Genomic DNA, 24,144 nt, shown 5'->3' with positions numbered 1-24,144 from the left:
TCTCCTTCACAATTTAGGGTTTAAACCCCCAGACATGCCATTTACTCAATTACTCTTGTCCTTTAGTACGTTTGTTACACTTACACCATTATAATTTATTGATTTGTCATTTAGTCAACTTTCATTTACATCCCTTTACTTTACTTTTTTGTCATCTATGATTTGTCATCTAGTCAACTTTTGTTTACACAAAACTAAATCACGAATAGTGATTTTCTTGTCCGTTTGTACGTTTGTTATACTTACACCCTATACTTTATTGATTTGTCATTTAGTCAACTTTCATTTACACCCTTTTATTTTACTCTTTTGCCATCTAGTCAACTTTTGTTTACACTCGTCGTACTTTATTGTTTTGTCTTTAGTCAACTTTTATTTACACCCTTTTACTTTACTTTTTTGTCATTTATGATTTGTCATCTAGTCAACTTCCGTTTACACTCGTCGTACTTTACTCTTTTGCCATTTAATAAAGTTATCAAATATCTAGGGCTGACAATTAGATACATGTATATGACACGATTAGATCTGTTTACTTAAAAATGATTTTTTATCTTTTTAAAAAAAATCAAAATTAGAAGGCTAAGATCCAACATTTCTCCTTCTTGGTACATAAAACGTAAAACTGTGTTATAGACATGAGATATAAAGTAGTTAAACAAGTCGTATTCACGTTTAGAACTTGTGATATTCGTGTCATCAAAGACCTGTTAAACATGCTGAAACACGATTAGCCCTACGCCCCTGCAAATATCGATACCATAACCAGCTCAGCCTCCTGCAAGCGTAGCGCTAATGATCCCACTAAACCCACTAAACCAATAATTATTAAAAAAAAAATGAAACAACCATCACTAGTGCTCTAGTGGTGGTCACAGGTATTTTAGTTCCACCTATGGTGGGTCCGAGTGAGTTTTCCCCTTCAGGTCTCAAATTCAAGTCTGGGTGATAGGAGTTTCTCATTGAGGGGTTTAAATTGGGAATCTATTGTGTGAGAGGGCTCTCTAGCACGGACCCGGTTAAGACAACGTATGTTAGACCTCCCGACATTCACGAATAGTTCACGCCTTTCAAAAAAAATTAAAAATGAAAGAAAAACATTGTAGGCTAGGTCTATCACCCAGGAGGCCCGGAAACAAAAACATCCTAAACCCAAACCCCCAGAAACACATGTTTGCAGCACCCATTAACCTCTGTGTAAACCCTTTATTAGCTGCTACTCATCAAGCTAACGGCAGTAGCAGCGTTAGGGCAAGACCCAACACCAAAACCCAGATGGAGATCAGTGGGTTAGACAGTAACGGCCGCCAATTCAAGAACCCAGATGAAATGTGGCAAGAAGAAGTTGGTGATTCACAAAAGAAGCATGATTGGTACAGCAACGGTGTTGGCTACTGGCAAGTAAGTTCGTATCTTTTTTCATTTGTTAAAGAAAGTTGAAACCTTTTGTGTGAAAAAAGGGACTAGAATTGAAAAAGGGAGAATCTTGAATTTGTGGTTTGAAGGGTGTGGAAGCATCGGTGGAAGGTGTGCTGGGTGGATATGGGCATGTGAATGAGCCTGATATTAGTACAAGTGAGGCTTTTTTGAATACCCTTTTGGCTCGTTTCTTTCCTGATGCTGGTAGAAATCAGCATCTTGTAGCTCTTGGTTAGTTCTCTTACCCTTGTTTTTTTTTTTTATTCAATCGTGGTTGTAAATTTGTAATTGATTGAGATGAAGAAATGGGTGTGATTTTAGAATATTTGTTAGAAAAATAGGACTGATAGTGTGATTTTAGAACAAAGAAAATGGTCCTTGAGCTTGCTTCGTTGACTTGACTTGATTCAGGTAGGTCAAAGAAGGGAAGATCGTGTGATTGCGCGAGATTGTATTCCCTAGGGGTGTTCATTAGTTATTGAAACCGACCGGACCACCCAAACTGAAGCAAGTTGGCCGGTTTGAGATCCAAAGTGTTTATAGTTCATGGTTCGGTTTTGATGGTTTTAGCGGTTTGGTTCAGTTTGGAACTTGGAACCGGTCGTATAAACCGAACTAGCCTTTAATCTTTATTATTTTTAGAGTTAAATGCCATTTTAGTCCTTGTGGTTTGGGCCATTTTGCAAGTTTAGTCCAAAGGTTTCATTTTTCGCCTGTGGGTCCAAAAACGTTTCACCGTTGCCATTTTAGTCCACTGGGTTAACTTCATCCACTATTTCTGTTAACGAGAAGGGCAATTCGGTCATTTTATATGTAATTCTGTTAACTAGAAGGGCAATTCGGTCATATAAAATGACCGAATCTTCCTTCTAGTTAACAGAAATAATTGATGAAGTTAACCCAGTGGACTAAAAGGGCAACGGTAAAACCTTTTTGGACGAACAAGAAAAAAATGAAACCTTTGGACTAAACGGGCAAAATGGCTCAAACCAGAGGGCCCAAAATGGCATTTAACTCTTATTTTTATATGTTTTAAATGTTTGGTATCTGTATTATAATCACGAACCATCTTTTATCATTTTTTGAAATTTTAGTATCAACTAATGATTTTGGAAAGACAATAAAAAATGGATAACCACCAAAATTGGAACGTTAAAACTGGCTGGTTTGGTATGTCGTTTCCCAAAACCGTAGTTAGCGGCCCGGCTTAAAATTTTCGTCAAAACTCGTTGGGCTGGACTGTGAACACCCCTAGACTATGCACTTTATTTTTTTTCTTTATTCTGGATTAAAGGACAAGTAAGTTAGTGCCCCGTGTACTTCCCCTATAAATTATTGGAGTAAGGTTCCAAATCACTAGAAATTCGTTATGTTTCTTAAATTTCTATTTATGCCACTGTCAACACGATCGTATGGGGCAACCTACATCTTTTGAACTGTTTTGTTTCTTAGTTAATAATACTTGATTTTTTCCTTATATATTTTTCTTAACCATCTTTGTATAGCAAAACATAAATTTTGGCTTCTAATGTTTTAGTTTCTATTATTATCCTTATGTCTTCCCTATCAGTTTCTGGTTAGAATTTACTGTTTATCGAAGCAGTGGCGGATCTAGAAAATACTTATAGGGGTAACGTTTCAAAAAAAAAAGGTAACAAAATCGAAAAAACGTCAAAAAACATAATTTTTTTTTCCAATATTTACACTACCGCCGGAGTGTCAAGGGGTAGCGGCTACCCCTTATAATAAGGTAGGTCCGCCACTATATCGAAGATTCTTACTTATGTCTAAAAACTGCTGTGTAGATTGTGGTTCTGGAATTGGAAGGGTGACTAAGAATCTTCTTATAAGATACTTCAATGAGGTAATGACTGTCTTACCCTTCGTTTATCTTTTAAATAACCGAAGAATAAGTTTATGCTCAAAAGAAATTATAGAATTTGAATTTAATGTTCAGCAAATGCTTGTCACCGGTTAGTTGAAATATATTTGTTTCTAGGTTGACCTTCTTGAGCCTGTGTCACATTTCTTGGAGGCTGCTCGTGAGAATTTGTCTCCTGAAAATATGATGGTATCTGGGGACCACAAAGCCGTCAACTTTTATTGTACCCCACTGCAGGTATGGATAAATAGTCAAATACTATATGTGTGTGTGTATGTATGCGTGTTTACGCCTTTTGGATTCCATAGTTGTCAATAGCGGCTATAGCGACCGCTATAGCGCGCTATGTAGAGAGGCGACCAAGTGTCGCTATCTGGGTCATAGCGACAATTTTTTTTGATGTAAATAGCAATTAGATATAGCTATAAAATAGCTGGATTTATAGGTTTTTGTTAAATATACATGTAAAATAGCATATATACCAAGGTATTTTGATATAATATACATATAAAAATTTTCAAATTTTTTTTTCTAGTGTATCGCTATTTATAAAATAGCGGTCGCTATTCGCTATTAACAACTATGTTGGATTCGTTATGGAGCATATCTCTTGTCTCAAATTTATGGCTCAAAACTTTGGTGGCTCAAATTTTGGGGTTGGGGTTACCGGGTTAGGGTTCAAATTTAAGGGCTCAAACGTTAAGGTTTTTTTTTTTTTTTTCTGATTTATTTGTTATTGTTCTTGTTTCTTGAGCTTCTTTGATTATGCATAGAGCTTAATTGGTTCTGCTTATATAGATAGAATCATAGAACCCCTTTGGTTGTACATAAAGAAAAAAAATCTCATAAATAGGGCATTTCATAATTTTTTTAATATTATTAAATTGTGTGTAATTTATTTTAGTATCCAATTTTTCTGGTATTCAAGAATTAACAATGTGGTAAAAACCATCTAGGATTAATTTTATAAATCTTATATATTGTCTGGCCCCTTGTGAATGTGAAGCTATTGCCTCGGTTTTCGGGGCTAATATACTCCTAATGCTACTGTATTATCATTGTTACAGTGACGGAAATTCACAATATTAACGAGCAAGATATTATACTAAGTTTGTCAATTGTCATATTGTCATTAAAGCTGTACATTCATGGCGATTAGCTCTAAAAATTTGTTGTTCATATATCTTAGGAATTCACTCCAGATGCAGGAAGGTATGATGTCATATGGATTCAGTGGTGCATTGGCCATCTCGCTGATGACGACTTTGTGTCATTCTTCGAGAGAGCAAAGGTATAATCACATCCTTTTCCCCCCTACTTATACAAGTTGTATTGTACAAGTCTTTGTGGTTTCAACACATGGTTTTTTTATTAAAGACGCCAAAATGAAAGTTGGGAGGTCTCGTTTTATGTTTTTATAGTTCGTTGGCTTTTTGAGACTTTGCATACTGGTAGCCAATACGAACTGGTTATGACACGTACGTTTATTTATGTGTAGGCTGGGCTTAAACCGGGTGGATTTTTTGTTTTGAAAGAAAACCTTGCAAGATCTGGTAGGTTTTCTTTGTGTTACCCCTGTTTATGTTGCCTCCTTTTTAATGTATATTCCCTTGTACATTCTTGCCCTTAAAGTTTCTAAATATAATATTTTTCTTGATTAGTCGTAAAAAGAAAATAGTGATTGCAAAAAATTGTTGAACTTGGTCCTTGTTTTTGTTATAATCTGTAAAACAACAAAAGCTTTTGTTCTTAAGTTTGAGTTTGAGTTTAGGGTTTAGGTTCTTTAGAAATATTTACGTTAGCCGAGTCTTGACATTCATGGATTCAGGATTTGTGTTGGATAATGAAGATAAGAGCCTTACAAGGTCACACGTGTACTTCAAGGAACTCTTTAATCGGTGTGGGCTTCACATCTACGAGATGAAGGTAATTCCAGTTATCGTTCGAAGTTTTCATGTTGGCTAAATGCTCACTTCATTTTCTAACTTTTTTTATTAATTTTTTTTATGGTAAAGATGACATGGTTGAATGGTTTTTAGAAGTTATATTATTGCAAATTTGTCTTTCCTTATTTTATAACAATTATGCTGAAGTTATTTTTTATTACATAATATTTATAGTTTTTAGTTGGAGTGTATTTAGGGCTGTAAACGAACCGAACGAACACGAACAACACCATGTTCGTGTTCGTTCGCTAAGGAAATTAACATGTTCGCGAACTGTTCACGAATGCATACCGAACATAAGTTTATGTTCATGTTCGTTCATTAAGGAAATTTGGTTGTTCACGAACAGTTCGTGAACACTGGTCTCGAACACAAACGAACGCAAGCGAACACAAACGAATGCAAGCGAATAAAAAATAACGCAAACGAACATTTAACTTGAAAAAAAAATAAAAATAAAAATATGGTTATCCTTAAACATTGGATATAAGTAGTTAAATACAACCATCAAATGATAAATCAAAACACAAGAAGTCTAATACACCACCAAACGATGTCTTAGCATGTCCAAATGTTAGCTAACTTAGAAAAAATACAGGGTTTCAAGTTTTCAATATGTTTAGATAAAAGTTTATTATTTATAATTTTTAATATAATCAAACGAACACGGACGAACGTAACCGAACATATTACCGAACGTTCACGAACGCAGTCGAACGAACGAGACCAATGTTCGTGTTCGTTCGCTAAGCTAACCGAACGAAATTTTTTGTTCGTGTTCGTTCGTTAAGCTAATCGAACGAACATAAACGAGCTTCCAGCTGAACAGTTTACGAACTGTTCGCTGAACGTTCGGTTCGTTTACAGCCTTAAGTGTATTTTTGACGTTTGACCAATGGTGGACCCTTTGCTTATGTGTATTATAATATATGCTTCAGGATCAAAAGGGATTTCCAGATGAACTATTTCCTGTGAGAATGTATGCATTGACAACAGAAATTCCTAAAAGAGTCGGTACCTCAAGACCAAAACGAAAGTCAAATAGACCGGCCGTCATCAAGTAATGTGGTGTTGCTACACAGGCTCGAGTTTAGGGTCCTCTTTTGTCTGTAGGAGTTGTGATTTTGTGTCATAGCGTGAAAACAGTGTTTGTGAGTTCTATGTAAGTCATTTTTAATGGAAGGCAGAAAAATGACATTTTTGATTAGTCGGCATCGATTGTTTTTCAATCTAAGGATGTATGTTAGGTGTCGTGAATTCGGCATGTTCTTTGTTAAATGTAAGGTTTATAGCGACGAGGAATGTTTTGCTGCGTGTCCTGTTGAAGCCCATATTGCAGCCGGCGTGTTAGGCGGATTAATCACGCTAGGGACTGTTCGACTAGTGTAAGTGTGGCGCATGAATTATTGAAAGTTTGAAACACAACCAACCGAAAAAGAGGACAGATTATCAAAGATGGCGTTGGCCGTTGGTCCACTTCTCATTTCTCACGACGTTTCAGTTGTTCGTAGGGGTATAAACAAGTCATGCCGCTCATAAGTTACTTGTGATCGGTTGGCTAGAAGTTGGAATCAAATCGAGCTTAAATGAGCTCGTTTAATAAACAAGTCCGAGCTTCGCTTATTGAGTTCAAGTAGACTCGCAAGCCTAGACGGCCAAACAAACGTATTAATTTTATTATTTTTTGTTAATATATTAAACGCATATTTATATGATAAAATAGATAATATATAATGTTATATAAAACTATACATGTACACGTTTGTGGACCGTTTCTGAAATCTAAATTTGGATAGTCAGTGCAAACTGCTCATGAAATCCATAGTTGATGGCCGTACAACATAGTACCGATACCGATATTGAGTTAAATTTAAAACCGACTACCATACAGATGCTCGGTCGGTACCAGTATTTGATACGAAATTTCTAATGCATGTTAGGGTTGTAAATGAACAGAACGAACACGAACAAGGCCTTGTTCACGTTCATTCGTTAAGGATATAATGTGTTCACGAACAGCTGAGCTGATGAACACTTACCGAACGTGATTTTCTATTTCATTAAGGAAAGGTATGTGTTCACTAACGGTTCACGAACACATAAAATCGGCGAAGACGGCGGTGGCTAGAGGTGGACGATGAGAGGTAGCGGCGCTAGACCTTGAAGCCCTTATCTTTGAACGAAGGTCGATAATATTTTTCAATGTGAATAATGAGAAATAAAATGGAACGGGGCATAAACAGGGTGGAGATAGGATTTCTTATATTATTTCTATGGGTAATGAGATAAATAAGAATTAAAGAATATAAAAAGTTTAGATAAAATAAATAAATGCTAAAAAATCTTTAATGAACATAAACAAACGAACATGAACTAATGTTAACAAACACATTACTGAACACGAGACATCTGTTCATGTCCGTTCATTTAACTAACCGAACTTAATTTATTGTTCATGTTCGTTCATTAAGTAAACAAACGAACGTAAATGAACATCCCGCCAAACGGTTCACGAACTGTTCGTTGAACGTCGGTTCGTTTACATCTCTAAGCACGATATCTCTTTTTCAAATAAAATATGCATACGTAACACATGCCACCGAACTAAAAAATCACCTTATCTAACCATGCAAAAATGAATCTTGTCTTTACTCTTAATTCTTGTATACAAATTACATTTGGTCACATTCTCAACAACTAATTTCACCTCCGACCCCTTCCTCTACCTCTCCCTCTTCCACCTCCTCCCCGCCCTCTGCCGCCTCCTCCCCGCCCTCTACCGCCTCCTCTACCTCCACCACGGCCTCGACCCTGAAACCCTGATCTATCAGACTTCAACCCCAGTGACTGTATCCCCCTTCTTTTTTCACGCGGATTATCATCATCATACTCGTCTTCCTCATACTTCCCCTTGCTTCTTGCTATAAATGAGATCTCACGTGACCCACCAGGGCCCGCTTTAACCTTGTTGAAACCGTTTGAATTTTTATTATTTTCTAAAGCTTTTACCCTCTCTTCCAATGGCAGAGCATCCTCTTTCGCAAGTGACTTGCGGTTTCTAAACGCTTCTGCATGCCTCTCATCCTTCACTTCATACAATCTGCACGTTTTTAGATTTTTTTAATATATATCTGTTTGACCCGTTAGGGATATAAAGAACCCGAATCGACCCATGAACAGAAATGATGATTACCTTGGAGCACGAGTTTTCTTTCCGTCTTTACTTGTATTATCTGTATGTTTATCAGCCGAAGACTGATGTTCTTCTGATGCATCGGAATCACTTTGATGATCTTCATCTTCTTCGATAAACGGGTCGAAATGTTCCTTCACTAGCGATTGCTGCACAGGTGCAGCTAAAGGATGCAAAGCCCGATACTCCATAGAGTTTTCATCAACTTCGAAGTCCTGAAAAGATTATTACAAAAATGGATCATTGAGTGATAACAAAAAAAGGGTCTCAATTAGGGCTGCAAACGAGCGAACCGTTCGAGAACCATTCGGCGGAAAGTTCATTTGTGTTCGTTCACAAACACGAACAAGAAATTCTGTTCCTTTAGTTAAATGAACGAACATGAACAGAGGCCGTGTTCGTTCATGTATGTTCATGAACGTTCGGTAACGTGTTCGTTTATGTTCGATAGTTCATTGGTGTTTTTCGTTTTTATATTTTATTTAAATACTTCAAAATTCCGATAAATAAAAAATCTAATAAGGGTCAGTGTATTATGTATTATGTTCGTGAACGCATGTTTGTGTTCGTTTGTTCCATTTGTGTTCATGAACATTAGTTTGTGTTCATCAACGTTCGTTTTCGTTCGTTGCCTAAAATTAATAAACGAACACGAACACGTTCATTTCCTTAACAAACGAACACGAACATAAAATCTCATTTGGTAAGTGTTCATGAACAGTTCGTGAACACATATATTTCTTAACAAACAAACACGAACAAGGTCTTCTTCGTGATCGTTCGGTTCGTTTGCAGCCCTAATCTCAATAAACAAATCTAACAATTAAAATCAGTTTCTTAAGGCAAACGTTAAAATTCTAGAAGCATTTAAATTTTTAAGGAAAAGATAGTCTCATACCTCATTACTAAACAAAGATTTGAACCGGTCATCTTGTAGAACATCGGAAGTGAGTCCCTTCTTTTTCTTATTTGGCTTCTTGGTGTCGACTACATCGGTTTCTTTTTTAGTGGCTTCTAATTCCTCATCTTCTAGAAGACGTTTTGCAAGACTCCGGTTAACCTTAGGCAGCTTCTTCTTAATCTGAAAGAAAAGACAATAATCCCAAAATCACACACATATGTGAAAAAACACTCATCAGCATAATAAAAAAAAGTCGACCACAAAAACAAAATAACCGTAATCCGAGTACTGCGTTCCTGCTCTTCCTTCTCCCGCTTTCGTTTCTCTATATACTCTTCGTATACCATTGGATTAGCCGCTGCCTGAGCCTACAAATACGTTTCAACACAAAAATTTACAACAAATAATAAATACCAGAAAAAAGAGGGTTACTTAAAAAGGAGAGGATCATGAGAAAACTCTATCAAACGATTGATATTTGTGTTGAATTTTTCTAGGGTTTAGAGTTTAATTTTTAAAGGTTAGGGTTTAGCTTTTAGCCGTTAGCATTTAGGGCATGGTTTTAAAAAACGCTTGAGGCGTGCGCCTCAAGACGCGCCTCGAGGCAAAACGGCCAAAAAACGAGCCTGAGCGCGCCTCATGGTGTTTTTAATGTATATGCGCCTCAGAGGGGCTGAGGCGCTAAGAAAGCTGCGCCTCAGGTGCGCCTCAAGGGATTTTGACAGCTGTTTTTTACGTTTTTGACTTTTTGTGTCAATTTCAAGCATTTCATGTCTTTTTAATGTGTGTTTTTGATGATTTTGATGAATCTGTTGATGAACTTAGTTAGTATTAGTATTTTCATAATATATATAATTTTTATATTTATTTATTAATACCGCCTAGGCGTACGCCTCGTGAGGCGAAGGGAAAACGCCTCGAAACTCATTTTCGTTCTTTTAAACCTTGATTTAGGGTTAAGCTTTTAGGGTTTAGGGTCTAGTTTTTTGGGGTTTAGGGATTAGGATTTACAGTTTAGTAATGGTCAGATAGAGTTTTCTTGAGTTTTCTTGAGTTTTCTCACAAACAGGAGTTTTCTCATGATCCCTCCCCAACTTACACAACAATTTGTAGTATCCAACATAATTTTTTTTCTTAAATCACCTTTTTATAGAGGCGGAAATCGATAAAGAACCCATGCATGTAGGCTCGTAGAAGATTTGTGCCAATTAAATTGGTCAGATTCAACTTCTCAAGCTCCTCCTTTGTCAAAAATTTGTAATCATCATAAATAGTTGTTTGTGCATCCTCCTCCAGCTCTTCCTACATATAGACATGTTTATAATAAGCTCCAAAAAAAACAGAAATTTAATCTAATATCAATATTTCAAATACATACCGTTAGGTTTTCCATGTATGAACACCACTTTGGAGCGGGTCCCAAAGATGGTAAGAAATAAGACGGGATTTGGCTGGTGTCTAGAGCCAATAGCATTAGTCCACTTTCATTGAACACACACATATCGTTTATGGCTCCACCGGTTGGTTCAATACTGGTCATTCCTTCACCCTAAGACCAACGAAAAGTCGAAAAACCCCCGTCATTTTAATTGTGTATATTTAATATGATTCTATCATAGATTTTTAATAACGTATTAACAATAAACAATCATGAAGTTGTATGTTCACGACATGCTAATTCTTTTTTAATTATGCCTGACAATTTATAGGATCAGATACACCACTCAAGGTACTTTTGGCAAAAGTTGGGGACTAAATGCGTTACAAAGTGCAAACGACAGGGATCATCCATGTACTTTAATAAAGTTGGGAACTAAATTCAAAATTTTACAGGGGCCATCCATGTACTTAACTCATTATCTCTCTCTCTCTCTCTATATATATATATAATACACACTTACAGTTTCTGGGTCCCAAATCCGAACAATATGCTTATCAGTAGTAATTAGCTTTGGCCTCTCGGAGTTGAGAGTTTGATGCCACTTGATATTCAATATAGGGCTTCCATACCTATATATATATATTGCCAAATTAATAAAAAAAATACAGCAACGTTAAAATTGTAAAAGCCTGAAATGCTAGCTTACATGTGATCTTTTACTCGAAGAGGAGATGATGAGCGCAGATCATAAATCATCACCTGAAAAATAGTAAAATTAAGTTTTTTTTTTTAAATTACAAATTTGACAAGGAAAGACTAACCAATCATACAACAATTGTGTTCGGCATGATAGAACATAATGTAAAATACGGAAATTTGACGGTGAGATTTTGAGAATACCTTTCCACCACTGCTTCCAACAGCCATGTGATAGCCTCCATCTCCGTCGAACTCTATAGCGGTAACCTCCTACATGATACAAGAATTCGATAAGTGTTTAACTCCAAACCACAACCCTACGCTACAATAAATGAATTTCTATTAAATAATAATAATATTTAGCATTTTTGCATTTAAATTACACTAGTTAGTAGTTACGGTCTACACGTTTTCCGAAGTGCCTAGTCCTCAATTGCTAAATCTAGAAAAGACTGTATAGGACTTTTTAGAAATAGATCAAGCCAAATAACTGGTCATAGTCTCCTACGACTACAACCCGTCAATAAAATTATTCATCAAATTGTAATGATGGCATATCATATAAAAAATTAAAGTTTTAATCTGCATGAAGAAAACAACCTCATCACCCTCGGTTACAGACGTAACCGCATTGAGCCTGGCAACCGAAGATTTTATTCGCATGTCAAAGCATTCAACGGCACCATCCTCACCGCCACCAGCAATTAGCCCATGATACTTGCTAAAATAATTACAAAAAATATAATATAAAAACGTTTTAACTACAAAATGAGCAAAATGCAATATCATCTACGAGGCCTAACTCACCTTCTTGAGACTACATTTAGTGCTGGGGATTGTGTGTTAAGAGAAGATAGAAATCGTCCCTGCGTAAAAAGGGTTTATATTAGCTCCAATTATAAACAAAAAAGATTAATAGTAGAGTAAAATGTCATTTTCATCCCTAAGGTTTGGCCAAATTTGCGACTTCCGTCCAAAGGTTTGTTTTTCCGCATCTGGATTCAAAAGGTTTGAAATCTTGCCATTTTTCATCCGGCTCGTTAACTCCATCCATATTTCTCCGTTAAGTCAGAGGTATTTCCGTCTTTTTTCTTAACTTAAAGGGCAATTCGGTTTTTTTACATAAGGTGAAAAAGATTGAATTATCCTTTAAGTTAACAAAAAACAAGCCTTTGGACGAAAGTCTTTGGACGAAAAACAAGCCTTTGGACGAAAGTCGCAAAATTGGCCAAACCTCAGGGACGAAAATAGCATTTTACTCTTAATAACATCTCATAATAACAGATAAATAGTGAATGTGTTTGGCAAATAACCTGCTCTAAGTTAATTCTGTATAGATCGGGAGAAGAAGCCGCACATATCAAATCACATGACCAACAATCGTATAAAATATCCCTTCCCATCCTACTCACACAAGAAGGGATCGAATAAGATTGCAGAGAAATACACATTTATGTTAAATAGAAAAATGTGTTATGAGAGACGGTTAAGAACCTTGGAATGCGTAAACTGTAATGACTTCCGTATTTAGCGTGTAGATTAACAGAACGATCGGCACAAAGGAATGCAAGCTTTGAATAATCATCACTCAACACCTGTTTAAAAGTGAAAATAAATATCAGATTTTAAAGTATAATACAAACAAAGAGATACAGATTTTAATAATTTAAGCAAAAAAAAAAAACCTGGAAATTGATAATCTCTGATATCAGATGCCTTTCAAACTTCAATGATAACTCCCTTAACTCGTATACTTTGACTTGCGGTGGGTAAATACCTAAAACTCTCAACCAGTCAGCAAATATGATAATACAATTCTACCACATGATATAGAAATAGCCAAACGGAACATGAAAATACATCACAAGTTCCCAATAACCTGAAGCAATGAGAAATTCGCCATCCGGGGTAGCTTTAATTCTAGTTGTTGCAGTTTCAAATCTTAAATCTTGGATCAAATCCACCCTTTCCATGTAATCTATACACAGAGAAAGAAAGCTGTTAAAGATGATAAACAAGAAAATCGTTCTTGAAAAACTGTTGAAAATAAAGTGCAAACCGGATTACAAAACTGTGATATGAATATGGATTTTCAGTTGAACACTGACTAGCACCAAAAATTCACATTCAAACTTTTGCAGATAATCTGAATGAATAAAAACCGTACTTTTGTCCTTGCGAAGAGCTCTAAGCTTCTTCGGCGGGAGCCAAGTGGCCAGGGAGCGGTGTTGAGCCGCTACTGTATACATCTTCACTCCATTTATAGATGTAGACTTTAGGTTACCTCCTTGGTAAGCCATGATGACTATTCTCAACCCCAAGAGCTGTACATGTAATGCCATATTAACGAATTAATTATCATTAACATAAACGAACTGGTAAACTTGAATAACTTAAAACAACGAAACTCGACAATTGATTCTAAACCAGCAGCGGAGAAATAACAGATTACAATTTTCAACAAAAAGATACATTTTTAAGCCGATATATAGGCCTGTAAACGAATCGAACGAACACGAACATAGGCATGTTCATGTTCGTTCATTTAACTTTAACCGAACACGAACATATAATCGAACACATTTTTTGTTCGTGTTCGTTTATTAAGAAATCGAGCATGTTCGTGTCCGTTCATGTTCGTTCGTTTAAAGCCTAAACGAACAGTTCACGAACATTAACGAACACAAATGAACATAAACAAAAAAAATTAACTTAACATATTTGAATAAATATAAACAAACGTAAATTAACATATTGAACAAACAAGCCTAATATATTACAATTCATCCGAAAACACATCTAAATTAGAGTTCATAAATATACTAATTAGTCATATAAATATAAGTAGTTAGAGAACCTAATATTTATATAAATCTAACTATTTATGTATTTACTAAAATTTAAACGAATGTTCATGAACATAAATGAACGAACACAAACGAACGTTCATGAACATAAATGAACGAACACAAGGTGTGTTCATGTTCGTTCATTTAATTAAACGAACAATTTTTTTTTTTGTTCGTGTTCGTTCGTTTATTAGATAAACGAACATAAACGAACTTCCCGCCGAACAAGTTCATGAACGTGCAGTTCGTTTACAGGCCTACCGATATATGTAATGTCATATTAATGAATAATCAATGATCATTAACATAAACGAACTTGTAGATTTCAATAATTTAAAACAACGAACTCAGCAATCGATTCTAAACCAGCAGCAGAGGAATAAGGGATTTTAATTTTCAAATAACAGATGCATTTAGAGGCAAAATAAGTTGAATAATACATATCAAATTATCAAGTAGTGAGTAATTATTCCAGTTTCTATGATGAAAACATTGATATATAGATAATAGATTAGTAAATTGAGTTCAAATGCTGCAAAAACTCATAAAGCAGTTTCTAAACCGATTAAATTGAAGCACAATAAACGACGTATAAGCATCTAGAATTCATTTATATAGAGTGAAAGAGATGAAATACACTTACATTAGGATCCGATTCGAGAAACGAAGGAGGTGTAGAACAGTGTGTTGACTCAGGGGGTAGCAGAACCCTTGGCTTCCACGTTCCACTAAAACCCTAGTCTCGCAACACAATCCCTAATACAGTAATACCAGTACTTTGAAAATTAAAACTATATATATATAGTTAAAATAATTGAATAAAAGGTTGGTATAAAGAGAAATTGGGATATAACAACATTTTATTTATAACTGGGGGCAAAAACGTAATTTTAAACGGAGGGCGAAACCGTAATTTTAAACTGGGAACAACATTAAAGATGAGTTTTTGAACCGAGGGCAAAAGCGTAATTTTAAGCGAAGACAAAATTATAATTTTATTTTGAGATGCGGACAAAAACGTAATTTTAAACAAAGGACGAAAGCGTAATTTTAAACTAGGAATAAAATTAAATTAAAAATGAGTTACTCCAATATGGAAGTGACAGGCAGCTAATAATTTTGAGCTAGGGGGAAACATAATTTTATTTTGAACTGTGGACAAAAACGTAATTTTGAGCTGAGGACGGAAGCGTAATTTTGAGCTAGAGGGAAAAACAACATTTTATTTTGAACTGGGGGCAAAAACGTAATATTAAACGGAAGGCGAAAACGTAATTTTAAACTGGGAACAAAATTAAATATGAGTTTTTGAACCGAGGGCAAAAGCGTAATTTTGAGCTAGGGGGAAATTATAATTTTATTTTGAGCTGGGGGCAAAAACGTAATTTTATGCTGGGAATAAAATTAAATTAAAAATAGGTTGGTCCAATGGGGAAGTGCCAGACAGCTGTCTGACACTATTCCCCTTAGCTTGTAATTGTATATGTAGGGAATGGATGACCTTTCTTGTTTATTTGAAACGTATTTGGTCTTTAACTTTTATCATGGATGGTTGTGGTGGTTTGCACTTTGTAACGCATTTAGTCACTAAATGTTGGGGATTAAATATGTTACAAAGTGCAAACCACAGGGACTAACTATATACTTTTGGTAAAAGTTAGGGACTAAATACGTTACAAAGTGTAAACCACATAGATCATCCATGTACTTTTAAAAAGCTAAGGACTAAATCCAAAATTATGGTTAACCACAGGACCATCCATGTACTTTACTTTAAAAAAAATTATTAAATACCTACGAAATAAATTAGGTATTGTTTGGTATGAAGGAATGACAGACGAAATGAAATGTACTATTGCGAGATAATGAAAAAAAAACGTATTTGATTGGTCAAGGTAATGAAATCACTCGTTACATAAAGCATTTCATTTTCTCTAAAAACCTCAAATTCATTTCATTCACCACCTTGTTTTTTTTCATTCCATTACCACTCTCACCCTTCATCACCACCACCTCCACCCTCCGTCACGGACCAACGGTGCCACCGCCGACTAAACCAATGTTTACCACAAATACAGAGTACGTTATGGATATCATGCATTCATTTATCATTCCGGACAAGTTAGTGTGACCAACCTTGAAGAGTTTGTCAAACTAAATAGTTATATTCACAATATACATGGCTATGTTAGTTAATGGGTATCCTAAGTAGAGGACTTTCCGTGGTAATGATATATCTCATGTGGCTATGTATGTACAAGTATGAAAAACAATTCATAATTTACAGCATTCATTTCTCCCGAAAAAATATAAAAACAATTTAAAAACGGGGCCGCGTTACTCATTGTTCAATAGTGCTCATTGGAGTTGTGGAACAAGTGTGCTACTCATCTACCTACAAGTTATATGCCCAAATAAGATATCGGATCTAATCCGACCGACACATGACCAGGTCTCCCCCTAAACAAAGTGCACATAGTGTTGATAAGGTTATTAGTTGGTGTTTGTTAGTACAACAAAAATGTTTAACGTTTATTCTTAAAACCAGGGTTGTATACTTTTGAACATTATAAGTTTTCACGTTATAAATACTTCACATTAAAATAGCCTTGGGATGTATATAATTATCTTATAAAAAGTGGAGTTAATTACATAGTTAGTCCCTGTGGTTTGCACAAAATATCATACTTAGGTACTAATAGTTTAAAATCACCTTATAGGGGATTAACTTTTCATTTTGTAACGTTTGGAGGTATTAACTTCTAAGGTATTAACATAGTTAGTCCCTATGGTTTGCACAAAATAACATAGTTAGGTACTAATAGAATGTGATTTTAAACCTACAAATAACGTTAATACCTCCAAACGTTACAAAATGAAAAGTTAATACCCTAGAATGTGATTTTAAACTATTAGTACCTAAGTATGTTACTTTATGCAAACCACAGGGACTAACTATGTAATTAACTCTAAAAAGTGTGACAAGTTTTAAGACTTGTCAGTTATGTTCCCCGACACTTGTCGGTTTTACCGTTTATTATCGTTATTCTTCGTGTATGGCCAAAATGGCTCCAAACCCTTGGATTAATTTGAAAAATGTTTTGGAACATCAAAATATACCATTTTGAACTTAAAAATCTGTAGCGTTTCATTTCTATAATTTATAGATGTTGATTTTTAAATAAAAGTAACTTTGAAAATATACATGATTTTGTAAACAAATTTGATTAAAAGAGAATGACTCACATTGCAAGTTTAGACGGGCAGTATTTAGCCTACTGATAAGCCGAATAACCTATTTTAAACAATAATGCACACAAACCAGGTTAGTAACTAATACAACATTTACGATAACTCACGAGATACAACCCTCACAACGAATGACAAAGTGCGATACTTAAATATCCAGCGAATTCACAACGAATAACAGAGCATAGCCCGGATTTGAGCAATACCCAAATATCCTGTTGGAATCACGACGAATAACAAATATAACCCTAATGCGGGCAGCACTTAAACATCCATTGGATAGTTTCAATCGATCGGATATTTAATCGTAGCAGCGATCGAGTTATTACCCGGTATTGTGGCAGCGATTCGTGCTATGTGTGTGTTTTAGGACTGTTTCTGATATATCTCAGCGTATATTTTGAGTTTTAACGTCGTTCAAGCGCCAAAATTCGATTGCCAACCCCCGGTTCAGTAAATTCGGTACCGATACCGGTTCGGTACCGGTACCGGGTCCATTTTGCTCATCCCTATAGTGTACTCAGATCAAGCTTTGTTCAACATTAAAAAAAAGATATCGGATTTAAATAACCAAAACTTTCACTAAATGGTTGATAACACTCCTAACTTTCAATTTATACCACACCACTCCCAACTTTCAACTTATTTTCCTATAACACTTCAAAACTAATTGAACCTTAACCCAATTAGCTGACGTCAGATATCATGTCACTAAACAAGTGGCACATCAGATGCCATGTCATCACAAATACCACGCCAAATCCTACATCACTAAACAAGGTGGCACATCAGCAAAAAACTAAGGGTCTGTTTGGTATGGGGTAATGGAATAGACAAGAGAATGGAATGGACGAGGTAATGGAATGGACAATGGATCATTACCATTTCATATCTTGTTTGGTTACCATGTGGGAATTGAATGAATTATTATTGTGTATTGTTTGCTAGGCAAGAAAAACGAAGGAATAAAACAAGCGGTGAGTGTTGGTGGTCGGTGGTAGTGATTGTGGGTGGTTATAGGTGGCAGTGGTGGGTGGTGGCAGCAGCAGCGAGTTGCGGTGGTTGCGACGATGACAACGATGGGTGGCGGTGTTGGAGGTGGCGACGACGGCCATTGGTGGTGGTTGGTGGCGACGACGGCGGTTGGTGGTGGCGGTGGTTGTGACGTCGACGGTGGTGGTGGGACAGTGGTGGTGGGTGGCGGCGGCGAGTGGCGTTGGCGGCAATGGTGGCTGTCGGGTTGGCGGTGGAGGCGGTGTCAGTTGTGGGTGGAGACAGCGATGGCGTCGGTGGTGGTGGTGGGTTGTGGTGTTGTTGATGAATGATGCAAGAGGGGATTAAATGAAAAAAACCATAGAGGGTGGATGAAATGATTTTGAGAAATGAAATGTCTTATCAAAATGGGTGATTTCATTACATTGACCAACCAAACATCTTTTTTTCTTCATTCCTTCGTAAGGATCTTTTTCTTCATTCCTTCGTAATGATCAATTCCATTCCGTATCTCATTATTGCATACCAAACACTACCTAACTGAGTTAAGATTCAGTTAGTTTGAGACTCTCATAGAAAAAAGTAAAAAAAATAAAAACGCAAACAGTGTTGTTGACTTTTCAAAAAGTGTGCGTGTGAATCGGGTTACATTCACCCTTTTCTGCCCTCCACTCTTCCATTCCATATTCCACAACTCTCTTTTCCTCTTTCTTTCTCAACTGCTTCTTTTTTAGGGTTCAACCACCGTCGCATTCCACCGATGAACACCGCCTCGCCTGCAGGTGGCTCGATCACGCATCAAGCCGATGTTGTCGTTAATGATCATGATCACACCTCAGAAGAGGATGTCTGCAGTATATGTCTCGACTCTTTTGACTCGCATGATAATCCCCCCACTGTATGTATATACTCTGCATTCTCTCTGATTATTATTGTTGTTGTTATGAATCATTAATCTGAATATCTGATACTTTGATTGTAGTGTAATTTTCTGGTGATTACTTTCTACAAAAGAGTTCGAATCAATTTTTATTTTAATTTATTTTATTATCATTATTGTTGTTACTATTTTTTTTTATACAAATTCATGTGTTTTGTACATAATTTTTTAGCAAAATTTTACTGTTAGGAAATTGTATATAAAGTAATGTGGGAGTATTGGTCGATCTGTATTTACAATATATGATCTGCTTTGGATAGGGTAGATGGGGGTATATCGATCTTTGGTCGAATTAGTCCTGAGATATGGGTTTTAGTATATGGTATGATCATGTTAAACTGTGACTGCTGTAAACGAACCGAACGAACACGAACAAGGCTATGTTCGTGTTCGTTCGTTAAGGAAATTTGGATGTTCGTGAACTGTTCGCGAACACATGACGAACGGAAGTTTGTGTTCGTGTTCGTTCGTTAAGGAATTTTGGTTGTTCGCGAACAGTTCGTGAACACAAACCACGAACGCAAACGAACACAAATGAACTTTAATTTTGAAAATTAAAAAAGGCATCATTAATATTAAACATTGTACACAATGAAAGTAGTTAAATATAACCTTTTAAAGATTGAAGGGATGGATAACATTGGGTTCAATCGGTTGGAGATAAGTTGAATGAAGGAGCGTGATATCAAAAGAGGGAGAGGGCCAGAGAGAGGGAAATAATACATATGGGGGAAAGTAAAAAATAACATTAAAAACTTTTAGAAAAATAAACATAAAAAACCGAACATAAACGAACTTATTACCGAACGTTCACGAACGCAGTCGAACGAACGAGACCTTTGTTCGTGTTCGTTCGTTAAGCTTATCGAACGAAATTTTTTGTTCGTGTTCGTTCGCTAAGCTTATCTAACGAACATAAACGAACTTCCCGCCGAACGGTTCACGAACTGTTCGCTGAACGTTCGGTTCGTTTACAGCCCTAACTGTGAGTGAATATGAGTATTTTCATGGGTGGTACTTTCTTGTAAAGTTCTTATTTTCATAGCACTTCAAGGACATGAACATAAAACATATGTTGGTAGTAAATCGTTTTCTTTTGGTTGCGTAGAAAGCTATCCTATTGTTATCTGAGTGTCATATGTTTTTAAATATTAAATAGATGCGGTTTGAACTTTTGATAATCCTGGTGGGAATTGCGCTTTTGTATAATAAGTTGTATCTTTATGGTCTTTTGCTGTGTTCAGGTAACCACCTGCAAGCATGAGTTTCATCTCCAGTGTATTCTTGAGTGGTATAAACTATACAATTACATTTTTATTAACTTTAAATAATCACATTGCTTGCTTTATGAGTTATGACCCTCACACTTTTTGGTTGGTGGTGGAAATTTCTTTTTGTTAGGTCACAAAGAAGTAAAGAATGCCCGATATGTTGGCAGGTGATTGTGTTGAAGGATCCATCCAGGTATAAAATGACATTGCAATGAAAAAAAATAGATTTATGTAATTGTATGAAAATTCAAACTTTGATCGTATATTCTTTTTTTACAAGTGTATTTTTAAATAAATAGTTTAATTGTTCTGTTGTTGCACAATATAGTCAAGAGCTTCTGTCTATGGTTGAGGATGAAAGACGCATAAGGTCTGTGCGCAGGGTTCGTCATGTGTACGAGGATCCAGAGGTTGATCATGTACGTTCTATACTTCTATGGTCAACGTATATACTGTTAGGGTTCTTTCACTCTATAAATTTTGTTTTAATTCCCTCCGAGGTTTATATGTGGCCTGTTATTTCAGGATGTTGAGTATGCTGGTTCTGAATTTGAAGAACAAGTTATTAGAAACTTTGAGGCAGCTACAAGAAACATGCATTATAGTAGAAGAAGGAACAACCATAGACTTTTAGGAGTTGGTCCTTCACAAATTCATCCTTCGGTTCCTAGGGATGATGCGTCAACTGGACCGGAAATGTATACTTCACTTGAGGATTTCCATAGTTCTAGCTCGATGTCTACTTCCATTGATCAAACTTCACCATCTGCGGGTTCACTTATTAATAATGCGACATCTCAGACTCCTGACAACAGGTATTGCACAGTAAAACCTGGGTATATTTTTCAACATATGCTTTAAATGCTGTTCTTTTATAATGTTCTTTTAAACGTCTGTGGGGTTGGGTAACGGGTCAAATGGGGTAGGGTCAAAAGTCAAAACAACTAATTCTTTGATTCGGGTACAGTTGACACAAAACACTTTTGTTCAGTTTTTAATTGATAATTGTGTAAGTTATGGTTACAGAAACTGTATTATTTGAAAAATTATTTTAATATTTTGAACAAAACAATTTAGGAGAGTGTATGCATTAAACGTTATACTTCAACAACTTTTGACTCATTTGACTCAGTATCCCCTGGAGCCAAGTTTTTTTTTTCTTTTAACATATTGACCAATTAGAGATCAAACACGACTAGGTTTGACCAAATGATGATTTTGGGAAAAATAAATCTTCAAACAATGGAACCGTTGTTATGTTCTGGCATTGCTAAAGTGGCAACTTTATTTAGTTGTGCAATTGTAGAGTGTTTTTTGTCGGAAATTTTTATTCAGTTGTGCATTTCTATCTGGACGATGTTACAGCGTTGTTGATAGCCAGTCACCAAATGGTAGCCCGGGAAGACCATTAGCAGCTGATATTCATGCATTTTCAGAGTCTGTAAAATCTAAGTTTTCTGCTGCTTCAGCCAGGTATGTGAAATTGTGTTAAATGGTGTTAAATTGTTGACTAGTTTATTGACCCGAGGAAACGTAAATTAGAACTTGCGTCATTTTTTATCTAGCGTATTCTGTCAGCAATTGGATATGGAAATAGAGGTAAACTATAATTCTTTTTTATTTTTATTATTAAAAGGGTGTACATTTAAGTTATCTTGTGAAATTCATTATTAAAATTAAAAGATAGGCTTTTTCACAAAATGTCCTATTTTCATTTGCTGTCTTCTTTTTTTACCAGCTAACTCGCACACTTTTAACCTATTTTAAAAGTTACTCCTTTTGTCCACCACCTTGATATTACTAGGCTAGAAGCCCTTTGGGTATTGAAGTTTATTTTTAAATATGTACAGTTAAGTTTTTATATTGTATACACAGTATAATCACTAGCTCGTGATACATATAAAAACAAAAAAAAAATGGGAAATGATAACTAACAATAGTTAAAGGGAGTACTTGGTAACTTTTTTGTAAGAAAAAATAATCATAAATAAAATGAAATTTATAATAGGAGTATGTTAGAATTTTGTAAAGTAATTACTTAATAATAGCAAGGGTATTTATGTCTATTGTTTGAATAAATGACCAGTTATTTCGCATGACCCTTGTCCAGATTAGAGAATATTCTGTTCAGTGAGACTTTTGAAATGATTTGACACCTCTTTTAGGTACAAGGAATCAATCTCAAAAAGCACTCAAGGTTTAAAGGCAAAATTACTTGCTAAAGATAGTTCAGTTAAAGAATTAAGCAGAGGAGTTCAGAGGGAAATGAGTGCTGGAGTTGCTAGAATCTTTGGACGTTTGGATTCTACGCTAAAAAGAAATAACGATGGAAACTTTTTCAAAGGTAAACGTACTCAAGATAGTTCTGCTGAGACTCCTAGGGATTTGAGCGCCAGTGTAGAAACTATGCATCTCTAAGTTGCTTCTTGGTGTGCGGAAAGGAAGTGATAATAGCAAAGTGACGTACACTGATGAACGAATCTGCCATCGTGTTACTTAATGGTTGGTTTGTTTGCGTCCTGCAATAACTATATTTAGCATTGTTCCAAGTTCCACTTATGTTCCAAAAACATTGGTTGTCTTATAACTTTTCCGTCTTTGTTTACGATTACTATGACAAGATGGGTGAAGAGATGGAAAGAGATTTGTTGGTGAAATCCTTCTCTCTTTTCCCATTTGTACTGTCTTTGCATGAGAATATTCTTCTATATGAGTTCACAAATGTTGCCTGTTGCAACTAAAGTGGATGATGATGATGATATGTGACCAGCAATCTTCATGTGTGTCTAAAAAAATCATTTTGATTCTAGTGTTGCTTCTTTCGATGTTTTCATGAAACTCTAGCATTGATTAGTAAAACAATCGGTAAATGTGATTTTGAGTCTTGAAATCTGGTCAAGTTATGGTTCAACTTGTTTGATTGGTAATCGGCTAGTTTAAATGGAGGCGGTTTAAATGGGCTTAACCAGACCGGTTAAGTAACCTGTTTCCGCTCCAACAGCATGTTTGGTCATGGAAATGCGTTATTTCTGCACGGTCCATTGCTAAAAAGATAACCAACCATTAAGCATTGGAATAAAAATTACGATCGTTGTCAAAGGCGGCATGATGCTCCCTGCAGTCCTAGCTGTCCCCCTTGGCTGAGCGGGGTGCAGGACGACCATACCTCATGGTCTTATTTAACCAATAAGAGTAATAAACTATATCATCCTTTTTGTATAAACAGTTTGATCAACTAAAAGTGCAATTAAACAACAAAAGATAAAACAAGATTTATAAATAACATCAAGAGTTAATTAGACAAATGGGTCCTGTGGTTTATACTTAATTTCGTCTTTGGGTATTAACTTTATTTTTTAACAGGTTTAGGTTCTATGGTTTCAATTTTGTAACATCTTTGGGTACTAACACCAAAATTAGT

The 24,144-nt window shown here is 35.7% G+C and overlaps 3 protein-coding genes across 3 annotated transcripts; 2 read left to right on the top strand and 1 right to left on the bottom strand.

Moving 5' to 3' along the window:
• The first annotated feature begins 1,111 nt into the window (after positions 1 to 1,111).
• Positions 1,112 to 6,561, top strand: LOC110894132 (alpha N-terminal protein methyltransferase 1). Its single transcript, XM_022141317.2, has 8 exons — positions 1,112 to 1,401; positions 1,506 to 1,650; positions 3,225 to 3,283; positions 3,419 to 3,538; positions 4,491 to 4,592; positions 4,800 to 4,854; positions 5,130 to 5,227; positions 6,186 to 6,561. The coding sequence occupies exons 1-8, from the start codon at positions 1,171 to 1,173 to the stop codon at positions 6,309 to 6,311; spliced, it is 936 nt and encodes a 311-aa protein (XP_021997009.1). The 5' UTR covers positions 1,112 to 1,170; the 3' UTR covers positions 6,312 to 6,561.
• A 1,287-nt stretch (positions 6,562 to 7,848) lies between these two features.
• LOC110894131 (nucleolar protein 10) lies at positions 7,849 to 15,038 on the bottom strand. The gene is made up of 17 exons (XM_022141316.2): positions 14,914 to 15,038; positions 13,589 to 13,745; positions 13,301 to 13,399; positions 13,107 to 13,198; positions 12,916 to 13,016; positions 12,735 to 12,825; positions 12,229 to 12,287; positions 12,022 to 12,142; positions 11,623 to 11,691; positions 11,429 to 11,481; positions 11,243 to 11,351; positions 10,720 to 10,890; positions 10,485 to 10,643; positions 9,617 to 9,709; positions 9,339 to 9,521; positions 8,441 to 8,655; positions 7,849 to 8,347 (listed from the first exon to the last, which is right to left on the bottom strand). Exons 2-17 carry the CDS (start codon positions 13,719 to 13,721, stop codon positions 7,951 to 7,953), a joined length of 2,145 nt encoding a protein of 714 aa, XP_021997008.1. The 5' UTR covers positions 13,722 to 13,745; positions 14,914 to 15,038; the 3' UTR covers positions 7,849 to 7,950.
• A 4,145-nt stretch (positions 15,039 to 19,183) lies between these two features.
• LOC110894133 (E3 ubiquitin-protein ligase RHF1A) lies at positions 19,184 to 23,532 on the top strand. The gene is made up of 7 exons (XM_035980794.1): positions 19,184 to 19,410; positions 20,697 to 20,743; positions 20,854 to 20,916; positions 21,052 to 21,142; positions 21,249 to 21,538; positions 22,089 to 22,196; positions 22,889 to 23,532. Exons 1-7 carry the CDS (start codon positions 19,273 to 19,275, stop codon positions 23,139 to 23,141), a joined length of 990 nt encoding a protein of 329 aa, XP_035836687.1. The 5' UTR covers positions 19,184 to 19,272; the 3' UTR covers positions 23,142 to 23,532.
• The last annotated feature ends 612 nt before the right edge of the window (positions 23,533 to 24,144 follow it).

This window comes from Helianthus annuus, chromosome 12 (genome assembly GCF_002127325.2).
Source record: "Helianthus annuus cultivar XRQ/B chromosome 12, HanXRQr2.0-SUNRISE, whole genome shotgun sequence".
Taxonomy (NCBI): Eukaryota; Viridiplantae; Streptophyta; class Magnoliopsida; order Asterales; family Asteraceae; genus Helianthus; species Helianthus annuus.
Note: the sequence above shows the minus strand (reverse complement) of the source record. Positions and strands in the feature narration are given on the sequence as shown.